The 24,667-nt window shown below is 46.4% G+C and overlaps 1 protein-coding gene across 1 annotated transcript in view; it reads left to right on the top strand.

The window, feature by feature from the left end:
* Positions 1-24,667, top strand: part of LOC146338551 (connector enhancer of kinase suppressor of ras 2-like) — a 230,969-nt gene that overhangs the window by 144,120 nt on the left and 62,182 nt on the right. Inside the window, exon 8 of the mRNA XM_084813277.1 lies at positions 5,952-6,020. Within this exon, the coding sequence (XP_084669403.1) occupies positions 5,952-6,020 (69 nt within the window). The remainder of the gene's footprint in view (positions 1-5,951; positions 6,021-24,667) is intronic.

Below are 24,667 nucleotides of genomic sequence, written 5' to 3'. Positions count from 1 at the left end.
AAGATTTGATTATTGCTCTATTTTGAGCAATGTTGCCGAGTTTTGTCCTTTTTTGCCACTGATGAGAAGCTATTTATTTATCATACCTCCTTCCTGCAAAGAAATGCAGTTTTCATCCCAGCTCTTCCCCTCCCTCCTCCATCGTTAATCCTTGAGTATGCTTTGGGCCACAAATTTATTTGAAATGTGAACATACCAAGTATCTAGCCCAAGCTGGAGCTCTTTTGTTAGTTTTGATAATTGAATGTTATTTACAGTGTTCCAGGTTCTCTTCTGAAGGGATGCTAGGTTTTTCTTGCTTCATTCTTTATCACTTTGGTAGGTTTAGCGTTTGAAGCTTGTTCCACCAGATCCATAAGATTTTGCTTTTTGTTCACAGCCAGTGTGAGCTCTGGCTTTATGCGGCTTCTGGGTTCTGACAAGTACAATAAAATTCTGTTTATTTCTCCAGTTGTCTTCTTTAGTCGCACCCTTCTGCTGTCTGGACGTATTGTATGGTGTTTTCCAGATCTAGTAATCTGTGGTGGACTATAGCCAAAATCAATTGTACACTATCTTGTTACAGGTTTCCCCCCTCCACCCCCTGCTGCCACCAGAATGTTTGCTACAGGAGACAACATACTTTATTAAGGGCAAAGGGGGGAGATAGAGAAAGCAGAGGAGAAAAAGCATCTCTTGTTAAAGAGCTTATACATTTTTTAATAAGATAAATTTGTCAGTCGCCCAAATGAAAGCCATAAATCTTTTAAAGGCACATGTCCCCATAGTCAGGGTTGCTTTCAGCCAACATAAGGAAGTGGGATGCTGCTGTTTTGTTTCTGTTCAAAATGTGCAATGAAATACAAAGCAACATCAAAGTCATTTCATTCCTACTACTTCAACCAATTGATTTGGCTTCTCTTTTGAAGGAATAATTGACCCCAGCCAAGATGTAATTGAAAAAGATAACAGAAAAAGCCGGATCAGAGCCAAGAGATGGGGAGTGTGTGTGTGGGGGGAGAAAACTTGAAAAAGGATGGGGGGGGAACCCTAGCCTGAACCTTTACAACTTGCATTTGAAGTGATCTAAGGGCAACTTCACACATGCATCTTCATGACAAATGAATATGCATAACAGATCAAATGTTGCAGACAGAAAGCTGGTTCAGACATGCATGGACCCCACTTGATTTCCCTGCACTGAAGAGCTCTGTTGAGGCATTGCTTGTTTGTAGGTCACTGACAGGTTGAAGCAGGAGTGGTGTTGTGCTCCTAGGTCCACTCCAGCATTGCTTCCCCATGCCAGCCTCACCCTCTAATGCCCACATCTCAGGCACAGTTCTCTGCATAGGAACTTCTGCACACAAGCAGCTGTTTGTAAGTAACAGTTCCACACAACTGGGACACCTGGTCACACAGGCAAGTGGAGTCCCTATGCATGATCAGCCGCCAATCAATGAGCAGCTCTTATACAAAACTATGGCATGACCATACGTGGAATGCTGTGTACGGTTCTGGTTACTGCACCTCAAAAGGAATATTGCAGAGCTGGGAAAGGTGCAGAAAAGGGTGACCCCAATGATCAAGGCACTGGAGCACATCCCCTATGAGGAAAGGTTACAACATCTGGGATTGTTTAGGTTAGAAAAAAGGTGAGTAAGGGGAGACGTGTTAGAGGTGTACAAAATTATGCATGGTGTGAAGAAAGTGGATAGGGAGACATTTTTCTCCCTCTCTCATCGTACTAGAACTCAGGGTCCATCCCATGAAGCTGATTGGTGGGAGATTCAGGACAGATAAAAGGAAGGACTTCTTTACGCAGTGCATAGTTAAACTACAGAATTCACTTCCTCCAGATGTAGTGATGGCCACCAATTTGGATAGCTTTAAAAGGGGATTGGACAATTCATGGAGGAGAAGGCTACCAATAGCTACTAGTCCTGATGGCTCTATGCTACCTCCAGGATAAGAGGCCGTATGCCTATGTACACCAATTGCTGGGGAACATCACTGGGAGGGTGCTGTTGCACTCATGTCCTGCTTGTGGGTTTCCCACAGGCTAATGCATGAAGAGAATGCTGGACTACATAAGCTGTTGGTCTGATTCAGCATGGCTCTTCTTATGTTCTTCTTATGTATGGAAGAACTATCATGAGGATGCAATATCAAGTGCTTGCATTCATCTCATCCCTGATTCCAATTTGATTTGTTCAAATTTGGGGAGATTCACGCAAATTTCCCATTCAATCACTGCACTGCTCAATTTGTGCAAACCTGCCATTTGCTCAAAGTGAGCAGCAATCGCAAATGTGAACAGGAATTGACCATGAGACGAGCAGCAAGGCAATGTTCGAAGACGCCTAGTAATCTCAAACATTGCTCATTCTCTTATCCCTACACAGGGCTGCCCTACACATTGGTAATCTGTGAATAGGGCTAACAAGTGAGAGCTCAATGTGTAAACCACTTCTGTTGTAACTGGGGATGGCAGAGAAATCCGCCACGGACTCCAGTGAGGCCAGATTCTTTAGAATCCCCCCGGAGTCCGTGGCGGAACGGACTGCTCCCCCCCCCGCCACCCCGTGAAGTCCAATAGGGATGGACCCTACCTGGTTCCGGCCAGTCTGGGTCTATCTGCTGCCATCCGCAGCCATCCACTGTCGGGTTGCGGATGCAAATGGCGTCTGGTGTAGCGGACACCATTTGCGTCCCTGCCCTTGGCTGTGATTAGCTATGTAAATATTTACATAGCCTATCATGGCCAAGGGCAGGGATGCAAATGGCATGGCATGATTGGCTACGTAGCATCCACTACACCATTTGCATCCCTGCCCTTGGCCATGATAGGCTACGTAAATATTTACGTAGCCTATCATGGCCAAGGGCAGGGATGCAAATGGCATCCGCTATGCCAGACACCATTTGCATGGCAGTGGCCAGAAGTCCGGCTGCGGATGGGCCCATCTGGCGGCTCTGCAGACTTGCCGTGGAGCAGAGCTGGCCAGGAAGGATTCCAGGGGGAGGGACAGATCTCCTCCCCCTGCCAGCGGATGCCCCGGACTGGACGGGTGAGTGGGGTTTGTACACTGCTAGTTGTAACATCCTGTGTTTGAGCTGATTTGAAAGTTCTGCCAGTAATGAAGGGCTGGATGCAGCTTTGAGCAGTCTCTCAACAACGTGCCTTCTAGTAGGCAGTACTCCACCCCCAGTTGCAGACTTAGTAGAAGCAACAACCGTTGCTACAACGCCATCATTTTCAATTCCCTATATCACCACCACCAACATAGTGGAGCTCCAAAACATTGTAAGTATGAATGTCAGAGAACACAGCAACAGAATCAAATGAGTTTGGATTTCTATGAATCCAACCCAAAGATTCCACAATGGAATGGCTTTTCCCAAGTCACATGGATTCTGTGGACTTGTGGACTGTTTTTTGTTTGTTTGTTTGTTTTTACTTTCCAGAATTTTATGCAAATTTAGTAATAGAAAAGTAAATAAAATCACTGGCCAAAAATGTTTATTTTCCCCATAGGCTAAAGTTTGAAAATGCACATGGGGCGGGGGTGCACATTTTCTCAAGTCCAAATTTGTGCAAATGCAAATTTGTGCTCACATGAATTTGCACAAATTTGGGGAAATGGAAAACATCCACTTCTGTCAATGAGCAGATGATGGAATGAAATGCACCTGACAATCCACGAAATGCGGACGGAACAGATTTTACAAAATCCATACATCCCTAGTTGTAGGTCATTCAAGTGGTGGACCCCAGATGCTACATCAAGGGCATAGTGGGGTGTTTAAAAGGGCAGTTGGCAGCCCAGGGCAGACAGCAGTACCAGTGGGCCCTGGCATGGTGCCAATGTCCCTGCAGCTGCCCAAGGCTGGCGGGTGATAACACTGAGCCTGCTGTAGCGTTATATCTGTGATGGCCCATTTAAACATGCCAGACATCAACTGATGCTGCAGTCATCAAAGTGAGGAGCACACTTGTATGGCCCCTCACAGAGATTGCGTATCACCCAGCAGCAGCAGAAACACTGTCCTGTTTTTCACTGTTTGGACAGTGAATGCATTCCGCTGTAAGTGTTGAGAAAGCATGTGATTTGGTTTGCATGTGTGAACCAGCGCAACGAAACAGGCTGAATGGCTATCTGGAGTTTTCCTTAGTATTTTAAGGATGTCCATAGAGAGTTGAAACATTTGCCTTTAGAGGAGTTACATGGGGATTGATTCTGATGTGTGGACATTTAAAAGAAAAAATGTGTTATTCCCATTGTTGGCCATCAAGCTTGTTTTGGCAGAAGGCTGCCTTAAACTGAGTTCAGGAGACATCTTATGAAAATACACTGATCTCTCAGAGATGGAACAGCACAACAGATGGTGTGCCAGTAGAAAAGGTCTCCCTCAAGTTGGGAAATAGCTCCAAGGCTTTCATCAGCTTGGAGGAACCGCCTTTTATAATATGCTTGCCCCAGGTAACATCGCAAATGGAACTACCCAAGTTAGAAAACAGGCTATGGGAAGGATCCAACAGTGTTTGGGCGGTAGTGCTATTGATGTTGCACTAGTGGAAGCCAACACTAGGGATGGATGGACTCACCCGCACATGGCTTCATCAGGCGCTCACTGAGCCGCTGCTCGCCCCTGCTCACGGCGCAATGCAAGCTTCATCATGGCCCAGCAAGCCACAGAGCCACCCATCCTCTCTAGCTAGCTGCTACTGTGTGCAACAATGGCAGCTCAGATGCTTCCAGGTAGGTAATGTTGCACAATTGGCAGCTGTAAAGGGCCCATTCATGCAACATTATGGCATTTATGGCCACCAATTATCCAACATTACTTACCTGGAAGTGCCCAAGCTGCTATTGTTGCACACAATGGCGGCTCACTAAGGAGGATGGGCAGCTGCCGAGCGCTCAGTGAGCCACAGGTGGCTTGCTGAGTGGATCCTTGCGCACCTCAATGTTCAACAAGCACCTCAAGGTCTGGGAGGCCTGGCAAGGGGGGAGTCCATTGGACTACACACACACACACCCCTGCAGACTCTCGCGACATCCCTAGTCAACACTTGCACATTGTCAACAGTGCTTGCTAGTGCGACATTTCTCCCAGTAATCCCACCATTGACATTCTGCAAGTGGTTTCTGCTAGTGCAACATCAGTAATGCTCACACTTGGACACTGTTGGATCCTTCCCTATGATATTGATCCTTCCTTCAAAATAGGTCAGTTCCTGTTGCTGCCGGAGGAGAAATGGCTCAAGGGTTAGTGACTCCCCCGCCCCTCCAAGGTCTTAAATACAAGCCAGTAGAGCTGTATACTCACACCTTCCTTTGAAGACATCACAAGAGTCAAGAATTCCTCCAGAGGTTCCCCCACACAGAGCTAGTGAGAAAGGCTTCTGGAAGTTTCGTCAGCTGCATTGGCTTGACTTTTCATGAACTATCTCAATAGTGTATTCTCTTTTAAATTACCATTTCCTACATTACTAAATTGCCTTGATTAATTTAACAGTGTCAGTGTGCCCAGTGATTAATTACAGCTCCATGTTACTCCTGCCTGATAACTCCAACAGCTAAGAGTATCTCATTCTGAAAGACAGCACAATATTATCTTGGGGCCAAAACAGACATCACTTTAACGGTGTGTCTAGCATCTATGTCTCTCTCTCTCTCTCTCTTTTCATTTTTGCTCTAGAGTAGATGCAGGGGGCCCAATCTGGATCAAGAGCCTAGCATGGGGGTAGCAGTATGGGGGCTGCACCTACTCTAGAGTAATTATTAAAAGAAGATATGACAGCTAAACATACATTTAAAGTAATGTCTCTTTAGTGTTCAGACAGAGTGATGCTGTTTAGGGAATGTTTGGCTAGACATTTTAAATAGTACAGTGACAAAACCTCAAGAACAGCACCTTTGGTCCTTCATATTGTCAAGCTTCCTTTCCCCCCTTTCTCTTGCCTCTAGTCTCCAGCAGACCAGTGTAAGAAAATCCATGCAGGGGATGAGGTGATCCAGGTCAACCATCAAACTGTGGTGAGTACTTTTCAGATAATACTGTGGCCATATTTCTCTCCTCCTACTGCACAGAAACTGCAAAGGCCAACCCAAATCATTCTGCTGCCCAAGGCAAGACTAAAATGGCATCCCTGCCCCCTGCCCATTCCACATACGGAAGTTAGGGATGTACGAAAGTCACTTACCTTTTAGCAAAATTGATTCAAGGTGGGGGGGGAGGTGCTCCGTCCCTCCCCCTGAAATTCTGGCCGGCCGGCTCCGCTCTGCAGGGATTCTGCGGAGCTGCCAGCTGGCTCTGCCAGCGGCTGGACATCCAGCTGCTGGCTAGCAGGGACGCAAATGGTGGCGGCCGTAGCCGCCACCGTTTGCGTCCCTGCAGTCAGCCGTGATAGGCTACGTAAATGTTTATGTAGCCTATCACGGCTGATTTAAAAGAAAAAAAATGCACATACGCAAATGGCGGCGCCCATGGGCGCCGCCATTTGCGTTCCTTATTTTGGCATGTCTTAGTCTACGTAAACATTTACGTAGACTAAGACAGCAAAAATAAGGGGAACGCAAATAGCGTAGATGCTACGCTATTTGCGTTCCCCTTATTTTCGCCGTCTTAGTCTATGTAAATGTTTACGTAGACTAAGACGGCGAAAATAAGGGGAACGCAAATAGCGTAGACGCTACGCTATTTGCGTTCCCCTTATTTTCGCCATCTTGTTCTATGTAAATGTTTACGTAGACTAAGACGTGCCAAAATAAGGAACGCAAATGGCGGCGCCTATCGGCGCTGCTATTTGCATACGCGCAGTTTTTTTTCCTTTTAAATCAGCCATGATAGGCTATGTAAACATTTACGTAGCCTATCACGGTGTTTTTTAAAAATCTAGCCATGATAGGCTATGTAAATCTTTATGTAGCCTATCACGTTTTTTTGTTTTGTTTTTGTTTTAACTGGAAATGGCGGCGGTGGCGGCAGCCGGTCGGAAGACCGGCCACTGCAGCTGCCACCGCCGAACCACCGCCGGAGCCGCAGCCACCAGGGAGATCCGCCCAAGGTAAGTCCCGTCCTGGGGGGGCGGGGGGGTAGACTGTTCCACCACCAATTTTGGGGGGCCGAATGCGTTGGCATTCGGCCTCCCCAAGATTCGTGGCAAAATTCTCTGACATCCCTAACGGAAGTCAACCAAAGTGATAGTTCAATCTTACTTCAACTGTGGCACTGGGACAGCATCCTTCACCTGAAGACAGTAAACTAGCTTAGGGGGTGCAGGGCAGGCTGGGTAGCATCCGCAGCTCTGTCCTCCTGCACCTCACAGCTGCCCCACCCACTGTGTCTTCCATCTTAGCCAACCACCTCACTCTGCCTAATGATACAGTCAGCCTGAAAGTTGCCCCTTCTTCAGAACATCAGCATATTGCAAGTGTTCATTTAGAGTCATTATCCTCAGGGACAATTTTCCCTGTGAGGTTTTCTAAAAAGAAGGACTCTCCAAGTATTTTGGACATAATTGACATTGCACAACAAAGATGGAAATAGATTGCTTTATCGCTATACTGAAAGAAGTGGTTAAACAGTCTTTAGCCAGGACAAAGGTTTTCAGCAAAGGGTTTGGTTGTGGTTAGAGTGAATCCATTGAAATCAATAGCCATGAGTATGTTGTCCCATTGATTCTAATGGATCTACTCAAATCATGACCAAGTCTGGATCTGGCTCAATGCAAAAGGTCTTCGGCATTTTAATATTATCAAGGGTTGACAATTTTAGAATAATCATTTCTTTGTGTGGATGGTAACCAACCAGCATGTATTGGCCTTTCCTGAATACTAGCACAGTAGCAGAGCACATGCTTTGCATGTGCAAGGTCCTGAGTTCAGTTTCAGGGATTTCCTGCTTGCCCTGTTCCATCGGGGATTCCCATCATCTGCTCTGGGTTAACAGCTCAGTCAAGGAGGCAATGGGTTAGGTAACTGGACCACATTTGAGACTTGAGATACTTTCAGGTCCTGGAACTAAAGTACTGATTTGGAGCAACTAACAAGGATTTTATAGTCAGTCCTTCTAGAAGCTCCACCCTCTAAGATGCTGTTAAAGGGCCGTCAGTTTTTCCAGAGGCATTGGCTTCTCCTGGGGAGTGAAAGTTGGAGGGATGAGGAGCTAGTTGAGGACTACTCCTCAGGGTCTCCCTGTTTCCTAGGGGAGTCTAGGATCCGCTCTTCAGTGTCAGCTCCTGGGGGTCACATGGGGAGGATATGAGATCTGAGGCAATGGGCTCCAGTTCAGAAGGTCCAGGGACTGGTTCTGGGACCTTCTCAAAGTTACTTTCACTGCAGGCTTCAGTCCCTCAGGGCTCCTTGTCCTAGCCCATGAAGCAGCTACAATAATTTGCTAGCAAAAACCTCTCTGCCTGAAAACCCAGGAAGCCACTGCCAATCAGAATAGACAATGCTTAGCTAGATGTAAAAATAGTCTGACATACCAGCTTTCTGTGTTCTTAAAATCTCTGTGAACCAAGGTATGGCAGCTAAAGGGCTACCTACTCTGATAGGAGCCTGCTTCATCATTAAGATGTTCCTCAGAGGCTCTTCCCTTCATGCTCTCTGCCTTTCGAGAACAGGTGGGTGATGACTAGGGATGTATGAGAATTTCATTTTTCCTTGCAAAACATGTGAGTGTGTCCTGTTTGAAGCCCAAATGCAAGCACTAGCATGTGTCCGTCAACATATTTTGCGAATTGTCGAATACGTCTTCATGTTCACCTCGTTCCTGATTCCCAGTTGGATTTGTGCAAATTTCTTAATTTGCAGAAATTCCTTCAGTAGACTATCAGTCCCACTTCAGTCTGCGGAGGACATTTGTGTGAATTTCAGGAGATTTGCACAAATATCCCATTCGATCGCTGCTCAATATGTTCAAATCTCCACTTTGCACAAATAGAGTGGCAATCACAAACGCAAATGGGAATCAGGCATGAGGCAAGCTGTGGGATGAAGTTTGGAAAACCCTATCTTGAACATCACTTGTTCACCCATCCCTACTGATGAGCACATATGAGATGTTTTCTGCAGTGATGAGCTAGCTATGGAATCCCTGGCCAGAGGTGCCTCCCTGGTGCCAATTTTGCTAAGTTTTAAATGACAGGTGAAAACCATACTCTCAGCCCACACTTTCAGTGCAGGGATGTGTGAATCAGCAAAACACGAATTTGTTGATTCATCAAAACCTCATTCTGTCTTGAGTTCATAACAGCCTGCAAGCTTTTTTTCCCTCATGGAAATTCATGCATATTTTGGTGCACATTTTTCAAAATTTATGTTCATTTTGTAGACAGTTTTCAATTGTATGCATTTTTCTCCCATAGAGTAAAGGATGTGCCTGGGCATTTTCCAAATATACCATGTTAATGCAATTTTTTCATTGCCCAAATTTCATTGCAAGCTTGGAAGTGTATGGACATCTGACAGCAAATTGTGTTCGAGTCTGCTTTCAGTTCCAGGAAGTGCAAATTGGATATATTATGGTTAAAAAGTGAAACAAATTTCTTCCCCATCCCTATTTCAGTGGATTGTAGCATTTGCTCATGCTGCTATTATTGTGTTTTCTTGTTCTGTGGTTTTAGTGCTTTATTTTAACCTGATTTGGGGCTGCTTTTTGCTGTTGTATAATTTATTATATTTCCTTTTCCTTTTGGACATTTTGACCATTCATTTTATTTATTCATTTTAATTTGTTTTAAAAGCCACCTTGGGAATCTCTCTCTCTCTCTCCCTCTCTCTCTCTCTCTCTCTCTCTCTCGTAAAGTTGAAAGTTGTGATATTTCTAATTAATAGATTAGATTTAATCTAATAGATTTAAATATCATTAAAATAAAGAAACGAAACCAATGGTCACAATGTCTAAAATGAACAGGAAATAAAACAAAGTATAAAACTGCAAAAAGCAGCCCGCCAAAGAGATCAAAATCGACAAAAACAAAATCAACCCTAAACTAACAGCAAAGCTGGATTTGTAAGGGCAACACCTAACGGAAGGTGTTGTAAGGGCTAATGGAACCTCAGCTTGGCTTTGGAAGTTACAAGAAGCACCACCAACATGAGCTTATAAGGATGGCTTTGCTAGATGAGATCAAGACTCCACCTTGTCCAGTATTCTGTGTCCAACAAGGGCCAACTACACATCCCCTCTGGAAGACCCCTCTTTGGAGGATGACCTGAAGTCTCCTGAGTTGAACATCATAGAGGATCTGCCTGTGTCGAGGGACCCTGAGTTGATCATGGGATCCTGGTCCCATCGGATGAGGGCATCAGCTCTTTCCCTCGAGATGTAGTTAGCCCCGTCTTGAACTCAGAGGCAGACACTGAATGGCCACCTAAACCCCTGATAGCACAATCGCCTGAAGATGCAGGCTCGGCCAGCTGCCAGTCACTGTTTGTGACTGAGGAATAAGGACTCCTCGTGAGTAAAGGTATAGTCATGAGCAAGACTCTGTTTGCAAGTAGACCATGCTTCAGGTGGCACTGATGGCCTGCAGCTGTGCTCTGTGTGGGGGGTCTGGCTTAAAAGCCTTCAGTTCGAAGCACAAGGTGTTGTGACAGCATTTGTGTATTCGATCCTAGATGGTTGCCTTATATTTCTTTGAAAACCTAGCTTTTCTCTGGATGTCCTTGCCTTTAGACTGCCTGTTGACCCTGCCTGTGGTACTGAATGTATGAGAAATTTGTTTCAGTTCATTTTTTATGAAGACTTACCCAGTTTATACCTTCTGAACCAAACTTGGATGCAATCTATGGTTGAAGTCAGTACACTTCTGACCTTGCAATATGATTGTGGGGGCACCAACATCTGTTCGACAACATGTGTACATTTCAAGGATATACACAACTGAAGTGTATATTTGAAAAAAACTACACATGGATTTTTATGTGAATAGGAAAAGAAACCAACACACCATAGGAACCAGGAACCTGGAATGTAAGATCTATGAGCCAGGGCAAATTGGATGTGGTTATTGGGGAAATATCAATATTAAATATAGACATTTTGGGTATCAGTGAACTGAAATGGACTGGAATGGGCCACTTCACATCAGATGACCACCAGATCTACTACTGTGGACAAGAGGACCACAGAAGAAATGGAGCAGCCTTCATAATTAATAATAAAGTGGCTAAAGCCGTGCTCGGATACAATCCAAAAAATGACAGATATCTCAATTCGAATTCAGGGTAAGCCATTTAACATCACAGTGATCCAAATATACACTCCAACCACAGATGCTGAAGAAGCAGAAGTAGATCAGTTCTATGAGGATCTGCAGCACCTACTGGATAGTACGCCAAACAAAGATGTTATTTTCATTACAGGAGACTGGAATGCTAAGGTGGGTAGTCAGACGACACCTGGAATTACAGGCAAGCATGGTCTGGGAGAACAAAATGAAGCAGGACATAGGTTGATAGAATTTTGCCAAGACAACTCACTGTGCATAACTAGGGATGGCAGAGAATTCCGCCACGGATCACGGTGAGGCCGAATGCCAGTGCATTTGCCCCCCCCCGAAATCTGTGGCGGAACGGTCTGCCACTCCCCCGCCACCCCGCGGATCCCCCCCGGGATGAGACTTACCTTGGGCGGATCTTCCGGGCGGCGGCAGCTCCAGCGGCAGCTCCGGCGGCGGCAGTTGGTCTTCCGACCGGCTGCCGCCGCCACCATTTGCAGTTTTGTTTTGTTTTTTACAGAAACATGATAGGCTACTTAAGTTTTTACATAGCCTAAAAGTCTGGGTAAAAAAAAAAAAATGGTGGCAGCTACGGCCACCGCCATTTGCGTACGCCTTTTCTTTTTTTTACCCAGACATTTTAGGCTACGTAAAAATTTACGTAGCCTAAAACGACTGGGTAAAAAAAAAAAAGGTGTACGCAAATGGCGGTGGCCACCGCCATTTGCGTTCCTTAGTTTGGGCCGTCTTAGTCTACATAAATATTTACGTAGACTAAGATGGCCCAAACTAAGGAACGCAAATGGCGGCAGCTGTAGCCGCCACCATTTGCATACGCGGGTTTTGTTTTGTTTTTTCCTCAGAGCCCTCTGCGGCCGGAAATCCGGCTGCGGATGGCTCTGGCCTGGCTTGGAGCGCCTCCCCCCCCCGTCGAGGATTCTGGGGGGAGGGACGGAACGCCTCCCCCCCACCATAAACATAATCCGTGAAAGGTAAGTGACTTTCATACATCCCTATATAATAAAACACTCTCTTCCAACAACCTAAGAGATGACTTTATACATGGACTTCACCAGACGGTCGACACCGAAATCAGATTGACTACCGACATCTATGCTGTCGGTAAAAACAAGACCTGGAGCTGATTGTACTTCTTATTGCACAATTTAGAATCAGACTAAAGAGAATAGGGAAGACCCACAGATCAGTTAGATATGAGCTCACTAATATTCCTCATGAATATGCAGTGGAGGTGAAGAATAGATTTTAGGGACTAGATTTTGTAGATAGGGTCCCGGAAGAACTATGGACAGAAGTTCGCAACATTGTTCAGGTGGCGACAACAAAAAACATCCCAAAGAAAAAGAAAACCAAGAAAGCAAGATGGTTGTCTGCTGAGACACTGGAAGCAGGCCAAGAAAGAAGGAAAGCAAAAGGCAACAGTGATAGGGGGAGATATGCTCAATTAAAAGCAGAATTCCAGAGGTTAGCCAGAAGAGATAAGGAATTATTTTTTAACAAGCAATCTCAGATATGCAGATGATACCACTTTGATGGCTGAAAGTGAGGAGGAGCTGAGGAACCTCATGACGAAGGTGAAAGAAGAAAGTGCAAAAGCTGGGTTGCAGTTAAACCTAAAAAAAAACAAGATTATGGCAACCAGCTTGATTGATCACTGGCAAATAGAGGGAGAAAACGTGGAGGCAGTGACAGACTTATATTTCTAGGTGCAAAGATTACTGCAGATGCTGACTGCAGCCAGGAAATCAGAAGACGTTTACTTCTTGGGAGGAGAGCAATGACAAATCTTGATAAAATAGTGAAGAGCAGAGACATCACACTGACAACAAAGGTCCGCATAGTTCAAGCAATGGTATTCCCCATAGTAACCTATGGCTGTGAGAGCTGGACCATAAGGAAGGCTGAGCGAAGGAAGATAGATGCTTTTGAACTGTGGTGCTGGAGGAAAATTCTGAGAGTGCCTTGGACTGCAAGAAGATCAAACCAGTCCATCCTCCAGGAAATAAAGCCAGACTGTTCACTTGAGGAAATGATCTTAAAGGCAAAACTGAAGTACTTTGGCCACATCATGAGAAGACAGGATACCCTGGAGAAGATGCTGATGCTAGGGAAGTAGAAGGCCAAAGGAAGAGGGGCTGACTAAGGGCAAGATGGATGGATGATATTCTGGAGGTGACGGACTCGACCTTGGGGGAGCTGGGGGTGGCGACGGCCGACAGGAAGCTCTGGCGTGGGCTGGTCCATGAAGTCACAAAGAGTCGGAAGTGACTGACCGAATAAACAACAACAACAAAGGAAAAGAAAAGCACACAATCTGATACTGACTCCAGTCAGAACGAGCTTTGAGATAGAATTTGGGGAACTTTAGCAACCACAGGTTTTGCTGATTTGCACATCCTTAGGTGTGAATTGCATCTGAAAGCTCGCAAGCAAGGTGTAAAAGGTGGTGAACATATCCTGTTTGCCAGCATCTGGTGTGCTGCCTCTATATGTAGAGAGTCTATTTAGCTCTCATGCCTAATATCTTTTGATAGAAGCATCCTGTATGAGTTTTTTTTTAAATCTACAGTACCTAAATGAGTGATGATCACCACATCTTGTAGAAAATGCCAAAAGCTCCCAATTAGTAGGGACAATAGGACCAGTCTACAGGGAAGTCAGAGGATTCCGCCCGGATTTTAAATGGGCTCGAATTCTGACAAATCTGGTCCGTGGAATCCTCCTCGGAACGGGGCGGCCAGGTCAACCCAGACTGGAGCTCACACGGACCCAATTTTTTTTTTCTCCAGCAAAGGGCGGATTTTTCAAAAATAATTACGGAAATAAAAACGTAAATCGGAAATGGAGGAAGAAAGACCGCAAGCAGCTTTACCCTTTTTATAAGGCATTTTCTGGAGGATTTCTTTCGCTGGGGCTGAGTCATCCATGGAAATCCTCCATCTTTTCTGTTTATTGTCTGTGGAGGTCAGGTGAGGTGAGGTCAAGTGAGGTGAGGTCAGTACACCTCCTGTGAGGTCAGGTGAGGTGAGGTCAGGACAGGTGAGGTGAGGTCAGGACAGCTCTGGTGAGGTCAGGTCAGGTCAGGTCAGGTGACCGGAAGTTACACAGAGAATCCCCACAAAGGGCTTTACTCTTACAGAGACCAAGGGTGCGCGGAAAGGATTTTTCAGCAGGAATTATGAAGGTATTTACGTAAGTTCTGGAGCCAGAAAAAAATGGGGGGGGGGAATCCGGGGCAGGCGGACAGCGGAACGGGGCAGCCCTTGACTCTGTGGCATCTTTGCAGAGCGGAGCCACTCCGCAAGGATTCCGGGGGGGGAGGAACGGATTGCCTCCTCCCCTGTGGATTCCCCACCGGAACAGATGGTGGGGAATCCATACACCCCAGCAGTCTGTTTTTAGTCCATGTCAGTTTTGCATTTATTTTATTTATTGTATTTTTATCCCACTACTCAGCCAAAAAAGGCTCCTGGAGTGGCTTACAATCAATGAACAAAGAAGACAGTCCCTGCCCGCACACTTACAATCTAAAAAAGACACGATACACAAGGAAAAGACAATGGAGAGGGGAGAAAAAAAGAATTAGGTAAACTGTCAGCAGGGCTGGTGGGATGGCCCTGTTCCCCTCTCTCATCTCCCAAAGGAGGGGCAGTCCAACTGAAGCAGGCCCTGATGTTCCCTTTGCCTGCTCCCTCGCTCCTTCTCCCCCATGTGCTCATAAACACAGTAACACACACATGAAAACTTGCATTCTCTTTTAACTTATTTTCACAAAATATGTATTTTGTGAACATTTTGCCCAATACTGATTGTTGTACTAATGTTATCCTAAAACATGCAATTTTTTGTACACAATTTGGTACATTTTTTGAGCTGCAAACTGTATTGCAAAATTCGGAGAAACACAAAAACTGAAGGATAAATGCATTTTGAGCTCAGTATCATTATGGGAAGTGCAAATTAGGTCAGTTTGCTTAAAAATGCAGACAGAACAAAATCTTTGATCATCCCTACTTATTAGGGGTGTGCATTCATCTTTAAAATGAAAGAAAAAATGAATGAGCCCCATGAGTTTCATTCATTTTAGTTATAAAAAACAAATGGGAATTCAAACAAATGAGTTCTAAATGGAGAGATCAACTAATTTTGCAGCTTGCACAGGTCATAGAAAGTTTACCAGAATGGAGGTGGGGAAGCAGTTAAGATTGTATTGTGTATAAGCTACAATCCTATGTGCACTTGCATGGGAGTAAGCCACACTGAGCTCACCAGGGCTTGCTTCTGAGTAGGCATGTGTAGGATTGCAGCTTTAATTGACTTGAAAATGGGGGAACTTTGTCCTATCTCTCTGAAATATGGCAGCTCTGATCCTTTGAACGAGCAGGAGAATGGCTGTCAATATCTTCTCATTTGTCTAGAAACACCAAACTTAGCGGCAACAGAAGATTAGCAGAGTCTCCCACTGTAAGCAATGGGAAACTAAAATAAGAACGATTGAATTAGTTCTGATTCAGTGATGAAAATAAATGAAAAGAAAATGAATAAATAAGGCAGTGAATGCAACTTTTACTAATGAATACTGTATAAATCATAGAATCATAGAATAGTAGGGTTGGAAGGGGCCTACAAGGCCATCGAGTCCAACCCCCTGCTCAATGCAGGAATCCAAGTCAGAGCATCCCTGACAGATGGCTGTCCAGCCTTGTCTTGAACGCCTCCAGTGTGGGAGAGCCCACCACCTCCCCAGGTAATTGGTTCCATTGTCGTATTGCACTAACAGTCAGGACGTTTTTCCTGATGTTCAGCCAGAATCTGGATTACTGTCACTTGACCCCGTTATTCCATGTTCTGCACTCTAGGATGATCGAGAAGAGATCCTGGCCTTCCTCTCTGTGACAACCCTACAAGGAATTGAAAAGCTCTATCATATCTCCCCTCAGTCTTCTCTTCTCAAGGCTAAACATGCCCACCTCTCTCAGTCTTTGCTGATAGGGCTTTGTTTCCAGTCCCCTGATCATCTTTGTTGCCCTCCTCTGAACCCTCTCCAGCTTGTCTGCATCCTTCTTAAAGTGTGGTGCCCAGAACTGGACACAGTACTCCCGATGAGGCCTAACCAGTGCTGAGTAGAGGGGAACTAGTACTTCCTGAGATTTGGAAGCTATGCTTCTATTAATGCAGCCTAAAATGGGATTTGCCTTTTTTGCAGCCACATCACATTGTTGGCTCATATTCAGCTTATGATCGACAACAATTCCAAGATCCTTCTCGCTTGTAGTGTTGTTGAGCCACGTATCCCCCATCTTGTAACTGCATTTGGGTTCCTTTTCCTAGGTGCAGAACTTCGCATTTATCCTTATTAAATGTCATTCTGTTGTTTTCTGCCCAGCGCTCCAATCTATCCAGATCACTTTGAATTTTGTTTCTGTCTTCCGAAGTATTAGCTATCCTGCCCAATTTTGTGTCATCTGCAAATTTGATCAGCATTCCTTGCACCTCCTCCTCCAAGTCATTAATAAAAATGTTGAAGAGCACTGGGCCCAGGACTGAGCCCTGCGGTACCCCACTCGTTACTTCTCCCCAATTTGAGAAGGTCCTATTGATAAGCACGCTTTGAGTCCGATTCTGTAGCCAACTGTGGATCCACCGGATCGTTGTTTCATCTAGCCCATTTTGAGCTAGTTTGCTCATCAGGATATCATGGGGCACTTTGTCGAAAGCTTTGCTGAAGTCGAGGTATATGATGTCTACAGCATTCCCACGGTCTACAAGGGAGGTGACTTGATCAAAAAATGAGATCAGATTTGTCTGGCAGGACTTGTTTTTGACAAATCCATGTTGGCTTCGAGAAATCACGGCATTGTTTTCAAGGTGCTTCCAGATGGATTGCTTGATCATCTGCTCCAGAATTTTCCCAGGGATTGATGTCAGACTGACTGTTCTGTAGTTCCCAGGTTCCTCCTTTTTACCCTTTTTGAAGATAGGGACAACATTAGCCCTCCTCCAGTCATCTGGCACTTCACCCGTCCTCCATGATTTCTCAAAGAGAATAGACAGCGGTTCTGAGAGTTCTGTCAGTTCCTTTATTACTCTAGGATGCAGTTCATCTGGCCCTGGAGAACTGAACTCATTCAAAGTAATTAGGTGTTCCTTGACTATATGCCTATCGATCTCAAGCTGCAATCCTGCCCCTTCAGCCTGTACTTCGCCTTTGCCGGGGGGGGTCATAGACCCTCTTTTGGGAGAAGACTGAACCAAAGTAGGAATTGAGCACCTCTGCCTTTTCTTTGTCATCTGTTATCATTTTGACATCCTTATTTAATAGCTGAACAACCATTTCTTTCCTCCGCCTTTTAGCATAGGAAAAGCCTTTTTGTTGTTTTTAGCATCCCTCGCTAACCTCAGCTAGGGATGTACGAAAGTGACTTACCTTTTCACGGATTCTGTTCATGGGGGGGGGAGGCGTTCCGTCCCGCCCCCCGGAATCCTCGACAGGGGGGAGGCGATCCTGTCCTGCCCCCCGGAATCCTCGACGGCCAGCTGTGCTCCACGGCGGTTCCGCGGAGCAGCCGGCCAGGCCCAGGCCAGGGCCGTCCACAGCTGGATTTCCGGCCACGGAGGGCTCTGGGTAAAAAAAAAAAATGCATACGTAAATGCCGCCATTTGCGTTCTTTATTTTTCGCCGTCTTAATCTACGTCAATATTTACATAAACTAATACGAAGAAAAGAAAGGGGAACGCAAATAGCATAGTGGGTGCTATTTGCGTTCCCCTTTCTTTTCTTTGTCTTAGTCTACGTAAATATTGACGTAGACTAAAATGGCAAAAAATAAGGAATGCAACTGGCGGCGGCCATAGCTGCTGCCATTTGCGTACGCTTTTTTTTAAAAAAACCCAGACGAGATAGGCTACGTAAGTCTTTACGTAGCCTATCATGTCTATGGGGGGGGGGAGAAAAAGACACAGACTGCAAATGGCGGCGGCGGCAGCCAGTTGGAAGACCAGCCGCTGCCACCGCCGAAGCTGCCGCTGGAGCCGCCGCCATCCGGAACATCCGCCCCAAGTAAGTCTCATCCTGGGAGGGATCCGCGAAGGGCGGGGGGGGCAGGCTGTTCCGCGATGGATTTCGGAGGGCTGAATGCACTGGCATTTGGCCTCACCGAGATCCGTCGTGGAATTCTCTGACATCCCTAACCTCAGCTCGTTCTCAGCTTTAGCCTTACTGACACCATCCCTGCAATTCTGTGCTACCTGCCTGTACTCTTCCTTTGTTACTTGGCCTTCTTTCCACTTCCTATATGTGTCCTTTTTTGTTTTCAGGTCATCCCTAAGCTTTTTGTGAAGCCACATTGGCTTCTTCTGTTGTCTTCCACCTTTTCTTCTTGTTGGAATTGTTTGTGATTGTGCCTAGGAGTGCATGAAAGCCACTTATCTGGTCTCGAAGCTTGCTTCGTGGTGGGGGGGAGGCGCTTCGCTGCTCCCCCCGAAGTTCAGGCCGGGGGGGGAGGCTTCCTGCCTTGCCCGGCCGAAATTCAGGCTGGGGGGGAGGCTTCCCGCCTCGCCCAGCCGAAATTCAGGCCGGGGAGGAGGCGCCTCGCCTCGCCTGGACGCGAAATAAAAAGTTTTTAAAAAAAACGCCCCCGTGATAGGCTACGTGACGATTAACGTAGCCTATCATGGCTAGATCTGCAAAGTCAGCCGTGATAGGCTACGTTAATCATCACGTAGCCTATCACGGGTGACTTAAAAAAAAAAAAGCGCATACGCAAATGGCAGCCCCCATAGGGAGCCGCCATTCGCCTTCCTTATTTGGTCGCTGTAGTCTACGTAAATCTTTACGTAGACTACGGCGACCAAATAAGGAACGTGAATGGCGGCTCCCTATGGGGGCCACCATTAGCTGTACGCGCTTTTTTTTTTTTTTCAAAGTCACCCGTGATAGGCTACGTGACGATTAACGTAGCCTATCACGGCTGACTTTGCAGATCTAGCCGTCATAGGCTACGTTAATCGTCACGTAGCCTATCACGGGGGCGTTGTGTTTTTTTTTACTTTTATTGGAATGGCGGCGGCGGCAGCTGGTCAAAAGACCGGCTGCCGCCCCCGCCCCTGACGAAGACCTGACGAACCGCCGCCGGGGCCTGCCGCCGGGAGGGACATTCGGGAAAGGTAAGTCCCATCCCGGGGGGAGCGGGGGGCGGGGGGGTGGAGAATTTCTCCCCGAAACTACTTCGGGGGGCTGAACACGTTGGCACTCGGCCCCCCGAAGTTTCGGGGAGAAATTCTCCCCCATCCCTAATTGTGCCTTGAGAATTTCCTTTTTAAAAAGCTCCCACCCATCTTGGACTCCTTTTCTCGTTAGCGTCGCTTGCTATGGGACCTTACTGATCATTGTTCTGAGTTTATGAAAATCAGCTTTCCTAAAATCCAGGGTACGTGTTTGACTACACTCGGCGTTTGCTTCCCTTAGAACCAAGAACTCAAGTACAACATGGTCGTTTTCCCCCAGAGTTCTTGTAACTGCTACTTCATCCACTAAGTCATCTATGTTGGTTAGGATCAAGTCAAGGATAGCCAATCCTGTAGTTCCTTCCTCTACTTTCTGTAGGGGGAAGTTATCCGCCACACAAGTCAGGAATTTCCTGGAGGGGCCATGTTTTGCAGAATTTGTCTCCCAACAAATATCGGGGAAATGGAAGTCCCCCATTACTACCACAACTTGTTTCCTTGAAATTTGCTTTTCAAAAGTTTTATCCTCATCTTCTCCTTGATTGGGTGGCCAGTAGTAGACTCCGACCACCAGGTTCCTTTTATTCTTTGCTCCATTCAAGCTCATCCTCCTGTATTTCTGTGCAGAGATATGTAATTTTCACATACAGTGCAACCCCACCTCCCTTTCTGTTCCTCCTGTTCTTTTTGAACAAGTTATATCCTTCAATTGCTGTATTCTAGTCATGAGAGTCTTCCCACCAAGTCTCAGTTATACCTATCAAGTCCAGTTTATGGATTTTGAAGAAGTCATAATTTCCCTCGTGTATTAAGAGTTCAAGTTCGTTCTGTTTGTTTCCCATACTCTGGGCATTAGTATACAGACATCGAAGACCATGTGCTTCATAGTCTGGCTTTCTTCCTACATGTGTCTGAAGACTATTATTGGGCGCTATCAGAGCTGTTCTCTCCGTTGCAGTTCATGCGCCTACGTCCATTGTTACCCCCAACATTACATCTCCCTTCCCCGTAGGATTCAGTTTAAAGCCCTCCTGATGAAGTTCTTCATGCTGTGGCCAAACACATTCTTCCCATCCTTTGTGAGGTGCAACCCGTCCCTTGCCAACAGCCCATCTTCCAGGAAGTATAGGCCGTGGTCCCAGAATCCAAATCTCTCTCGTCGGCACCACCTTCGTAGCCAGTCATTCACCCAGAGTATTTTTCGTTCCCTTTCTATCCCTCTTCTAAGTACTGGAAGGATGGATGAGAAAACTATCTGGGCCCCAAAGTTCTTGAGTTTCCTTCCCAAAGCTTCAAAGTCTGACATGATCTCTTCGTAGCTCCGCTTGGCGGTATCATTTGTTCCCACATGGATGAGAAATGGGCTAACTATTTCTCTTTCTTGCACACCCCTGTTAATTATGTGCTGTGTAAAGAGTGTGTTGTTCTTTTTGAGGTGGGGGTTGTCCAGTAGTTAACTACTTTTCCTGTTTATATATATTTTTGTCTTGGTCCCATTCTCCATTAGAGAAAGGAATACATTTCTTATGCTGATGGCTTACAATTATAATGGAACTGTTCTACTCCTGATCTTCTGTCTGATCTAATCACTTTTTCTTTCTGCTGTCACTTCCTGCTTTCTACTTATTGCCTTAGGGCATGATCTTACGCATGTGTAGACAAAAACAAGTCCTTACTGCCATCATGGCTGGTTGGGGCATGCTGGGACTTGTGGACATTTTTCTGACTAAACATGCATAGGATTGTGCCCTTAACCTTCTAAAATGAAACTTGTAATCTGACCTCTCCTTTTGCTCTCCACTCTTTTTCACATTGTTCCCCCCCGCCCCTTACTCCTTCTCTGTAAGTTTGGAACCTGGGCATTACTTCTTTTAATTTTCCCCTTTCTTTATTCCTTCTGTTAAGGCTCCTGCTAATTCTTGACATGTGCAGTTAGTTAGGCTGCCATCCTAAGCAAACTTTCCTGGGAGTAAAGTTGGGAGTTTTATTGTGTGCTCTTTGGTTTAAATTTTTGTGAACTGCCCAGACAGCTTCAGCTATTGGGTGATATAGAAATGAAATAGAGAAATAAATAACTTTCCTGGTAGTAAGCCCCATTGAACATAATGGGACTTGCTTCTGAGTAAACATAAATTGAAGGGTGCTGTTAATCTCTTGTTCTGTGCTAAAAGACTGCAAATACTTTCTTCATGGGAAGAGTGCTTCTTCACTCCCTTCAATTGTAGTTTGGGGATGTCCATCACTGGGAAATCCACCTCTTTTTGGGCTTGCTGGATTCCTCCCACAACCCCAACTTGGCTTGCATTTGTGAGGTAAGCCATGGATTTTTCCTGAAATCCAAGAACTTTTTTCAGATTTTTAAAAATGTGTGCAAATAGCAATTTGCACAAATTGCAGCTGAACTGTCCGCACATTTCTGTGCTCATTTCAATTTAGGCAAATTTTTAAAAACCAGAAAATCCATAAACTGGACCAACTCAATGCAGATCAAGTTGGACCAGCTCATGGGGAAATGAGCCAAAGTCCAGGGGGCCGAGCTCCACCCATTAGATGGATTCATCTGGCATCCCTATTTTAGTTGCCCCTACTGTCTGAACACCAAACGGCACCGTGGAGATGTGCAAGCATCTGGAACATAGGATGCTTCCTTATACAGGTTCAGACAATTTAATATCATCTAGACTGACTGGCAGCTAGGGATGGCAGAGAATTCCGCCACGGATCTCGGTGAGGCCAAATGCCAGTGCATTCAGCCCCCTGAACTCTGTGGCAGAACAGCCTGCCATCCCCCTGCCCCCCCCACGGATCCCCCTGGGATGAGACTCACCTGGGGCAGATATTCCGGGCGGTGGCAGTTCCGCCGGCGGCTTCGGTGGCGGCAGCTGTGGCGGCTGGTCTTCCAACCGGCTGCCGCCGCCGCCACCACCATTTCCACTCCTGTAAAAAAAAAAAAAAAAGATTTACGTAGCCTATCATGGCTGGGTGGGTTAAAAAAAAAAAACTGGGTACGCAAATGGCGGCGGCTACAGCCACCGCCATTTGCGTTCCTTATTTTTGGCCGTCTTAGTCTACGTAAATATTTACGTAGACTATGATGGCGAAAATAAAGGGGAACACAAATAGCATAGCGGGTGCTATTTGCATCCCTTTTTGATTCCCCGTTTTAGCCTACGTAAATATTTATGTAGGCTAAAACGGGGAATCAAAAAGGGACGCAAATAGCGCCCGCTACGCTATTTGCATTCCCCTTTATTTTTGCCATCATAGTCTACGTAAATATTTACGTAGATTAAGAGGGCAAAAATAAGGAACACAAATGGCGGCGGCCGTAGCCACCGCCATTCACGTGCGCGGGTTTGTTTTCCTTGTTTTTTACCCAGAGCCCTCCGCGGCCAGAAATCCAGCTGCGGACGGCTCTGGCCTGGCTGGGCCTGGCCGGCTGCTCCGCGGAGCTGCCGCGGAGCACAGCTGGCCGTCTGGATTCCGGGGGGGAGGCACGGAGTTCCTCCCCCCCCTGTCGAGGATTCCGGGAGGAGGAACGGAACACCTCCCCCCCACCATCAACATAATCCGCAAAAGGTAAGTGACTTTCGTACATCCCTACTAGCAGCAACTCTGATTGGTTTCAGACAGGGGTCTATTCTGGCCCTACTTGGAAATTCTAGGGATTAAACCTGGAACCTTTGGCATGCAAAGTATGCACTGAGCTACAGTCTTTCCTGAGCACTGTCATGCAACTCCCCCATTTGTTATTAGAGTGGGAGAGATAAAAAATGAACATTTGGGCATTTGCTTGTTGACTCTTCATGTGACCTCCAAATATTTGAGCTCATTTTTGGTTTTTATAAATAAGAGTTTCCAGCTTTCATGTCTTTGAACAGAAACCTTTCACATCTTGAACCAAGAGCCAGTGTGGTATAGTGGCAAGAGTGTTAGACTGGGAGTTGGGAGATCCAGGTTCTAGTCCCCACTTGGCCATGGAAGCTCACTGGGTGACTTTGGGCCAGTCACAGACTCTCAGCCCAACTAGGGATGGGGGAGAATTTCTCCCCGAAACTTCAGGGGGCCGAGTGCCAACGCATTCGGTTCTCCAAAGGTTGTTCGGGGAGAAATTCTCCGCTTCCCCCCCGCCCCCCGCCCCTCCCAGGATGGGACTTACCTTTCACGAATGTCCCTCCCGGCGGCGGGTCCCAGCAGCGGTTCGGCAGGTCTTCGTCAGGGGCGGGGGCGGCAGCCGGTCTTTTGACCGGCTGCCACCGCCGCCATTACAAGAAAAGTAAAAAAAAAAAAACGCCCCTGTGATAGGCTACGTAACGATTAACGTAGCCTATCATGGCTAGATTTGCAAAGTCAGCCATGATAGGCTACGTTAATCGTCACGTAGCCTATCACAGGTGACTTTAAAAAAAAAAAAGCGCGTACGGCTAATGGCGGCCCCCATAGGGAGCCGCCATTCCCGTTCCTTATTTGGTCTCTGTAGTCTACATAAAGATTTACGTAGACTACAGCGAAAATAAGGGCAACGCAAATAGCGTTGCCCTTATTTTCACCGTAGTCTATGTAAAGCTTTACGTAGACTACAGGGACCGAATAAGGAACGCGAATGGCGGCTCCCTATGGGGGCCGCCATTTGCGTATGCACTTTTTTTTTTTTTTTCAAAGTCACCCGTGATAGGCTACGTGACGATTAACGTAGCCTATCATGGCTGACTTTGCAGATCTAGCCGTGATAGGCTATGTTAATCATTACGTAGCCTATCACAGGGGCGTTTTTTGTTTTTTTTGGTTTTCTTTTGAAGTTCGCGGCCGGGGAGACGGGGCGCTTCTCCCCGGCCTGAATTTCGGCCGGGCGATGGAGGAAGCCTCCCCCCCGGCCTGAATTTCGGCCGGGCGATGGAGGAAGCCTCCCCCCCGGCCTGAATTTCGGCCGGGCGATGGAGGAAGCCTCCCCCCCGGCCTGAATTTCGGCCGGATGAGGCGGGAAGCCTCCCCCCCCCGGCCTGAACTTCGGGGGGAGCAGCAAAGCGCCTCCCCCCCACCGCGAAGCAAGCTGCAAGACCAGGTAAGTGACTTTTGTACATCCCTAAGCCCAACCCACCTCACAGGGTTGTTGTTGGGAAGATAAAATGGAGAGGAGGAGGATTATGTACGCTGCCTTGGGTTCCTTGAGGAGGAAAAAAGGCAGGATATATGTAATAAATAAATAAA

This window comes from Heloderma suspectum, chromosome 9 (genome assembly GCF_057233095.1).
Source record: "Heloderma suspectum isolate Gila_16-S chromosome 9, 16-S_ref, whole genome shotgun sequence".
In the NCBI taxonomy this organism is placed as follows: domain Eukaryota; kingdom Metazoa; phylum Chordata; class Lepidosauria; order Squamata; family Helodermatidae; genus Heloderma; species Heloderma suspectum.
Note: the sequence above shows the minus strand (reverse complement) of the source record. Positions and strands in the feature narration are given on the sequence as shown.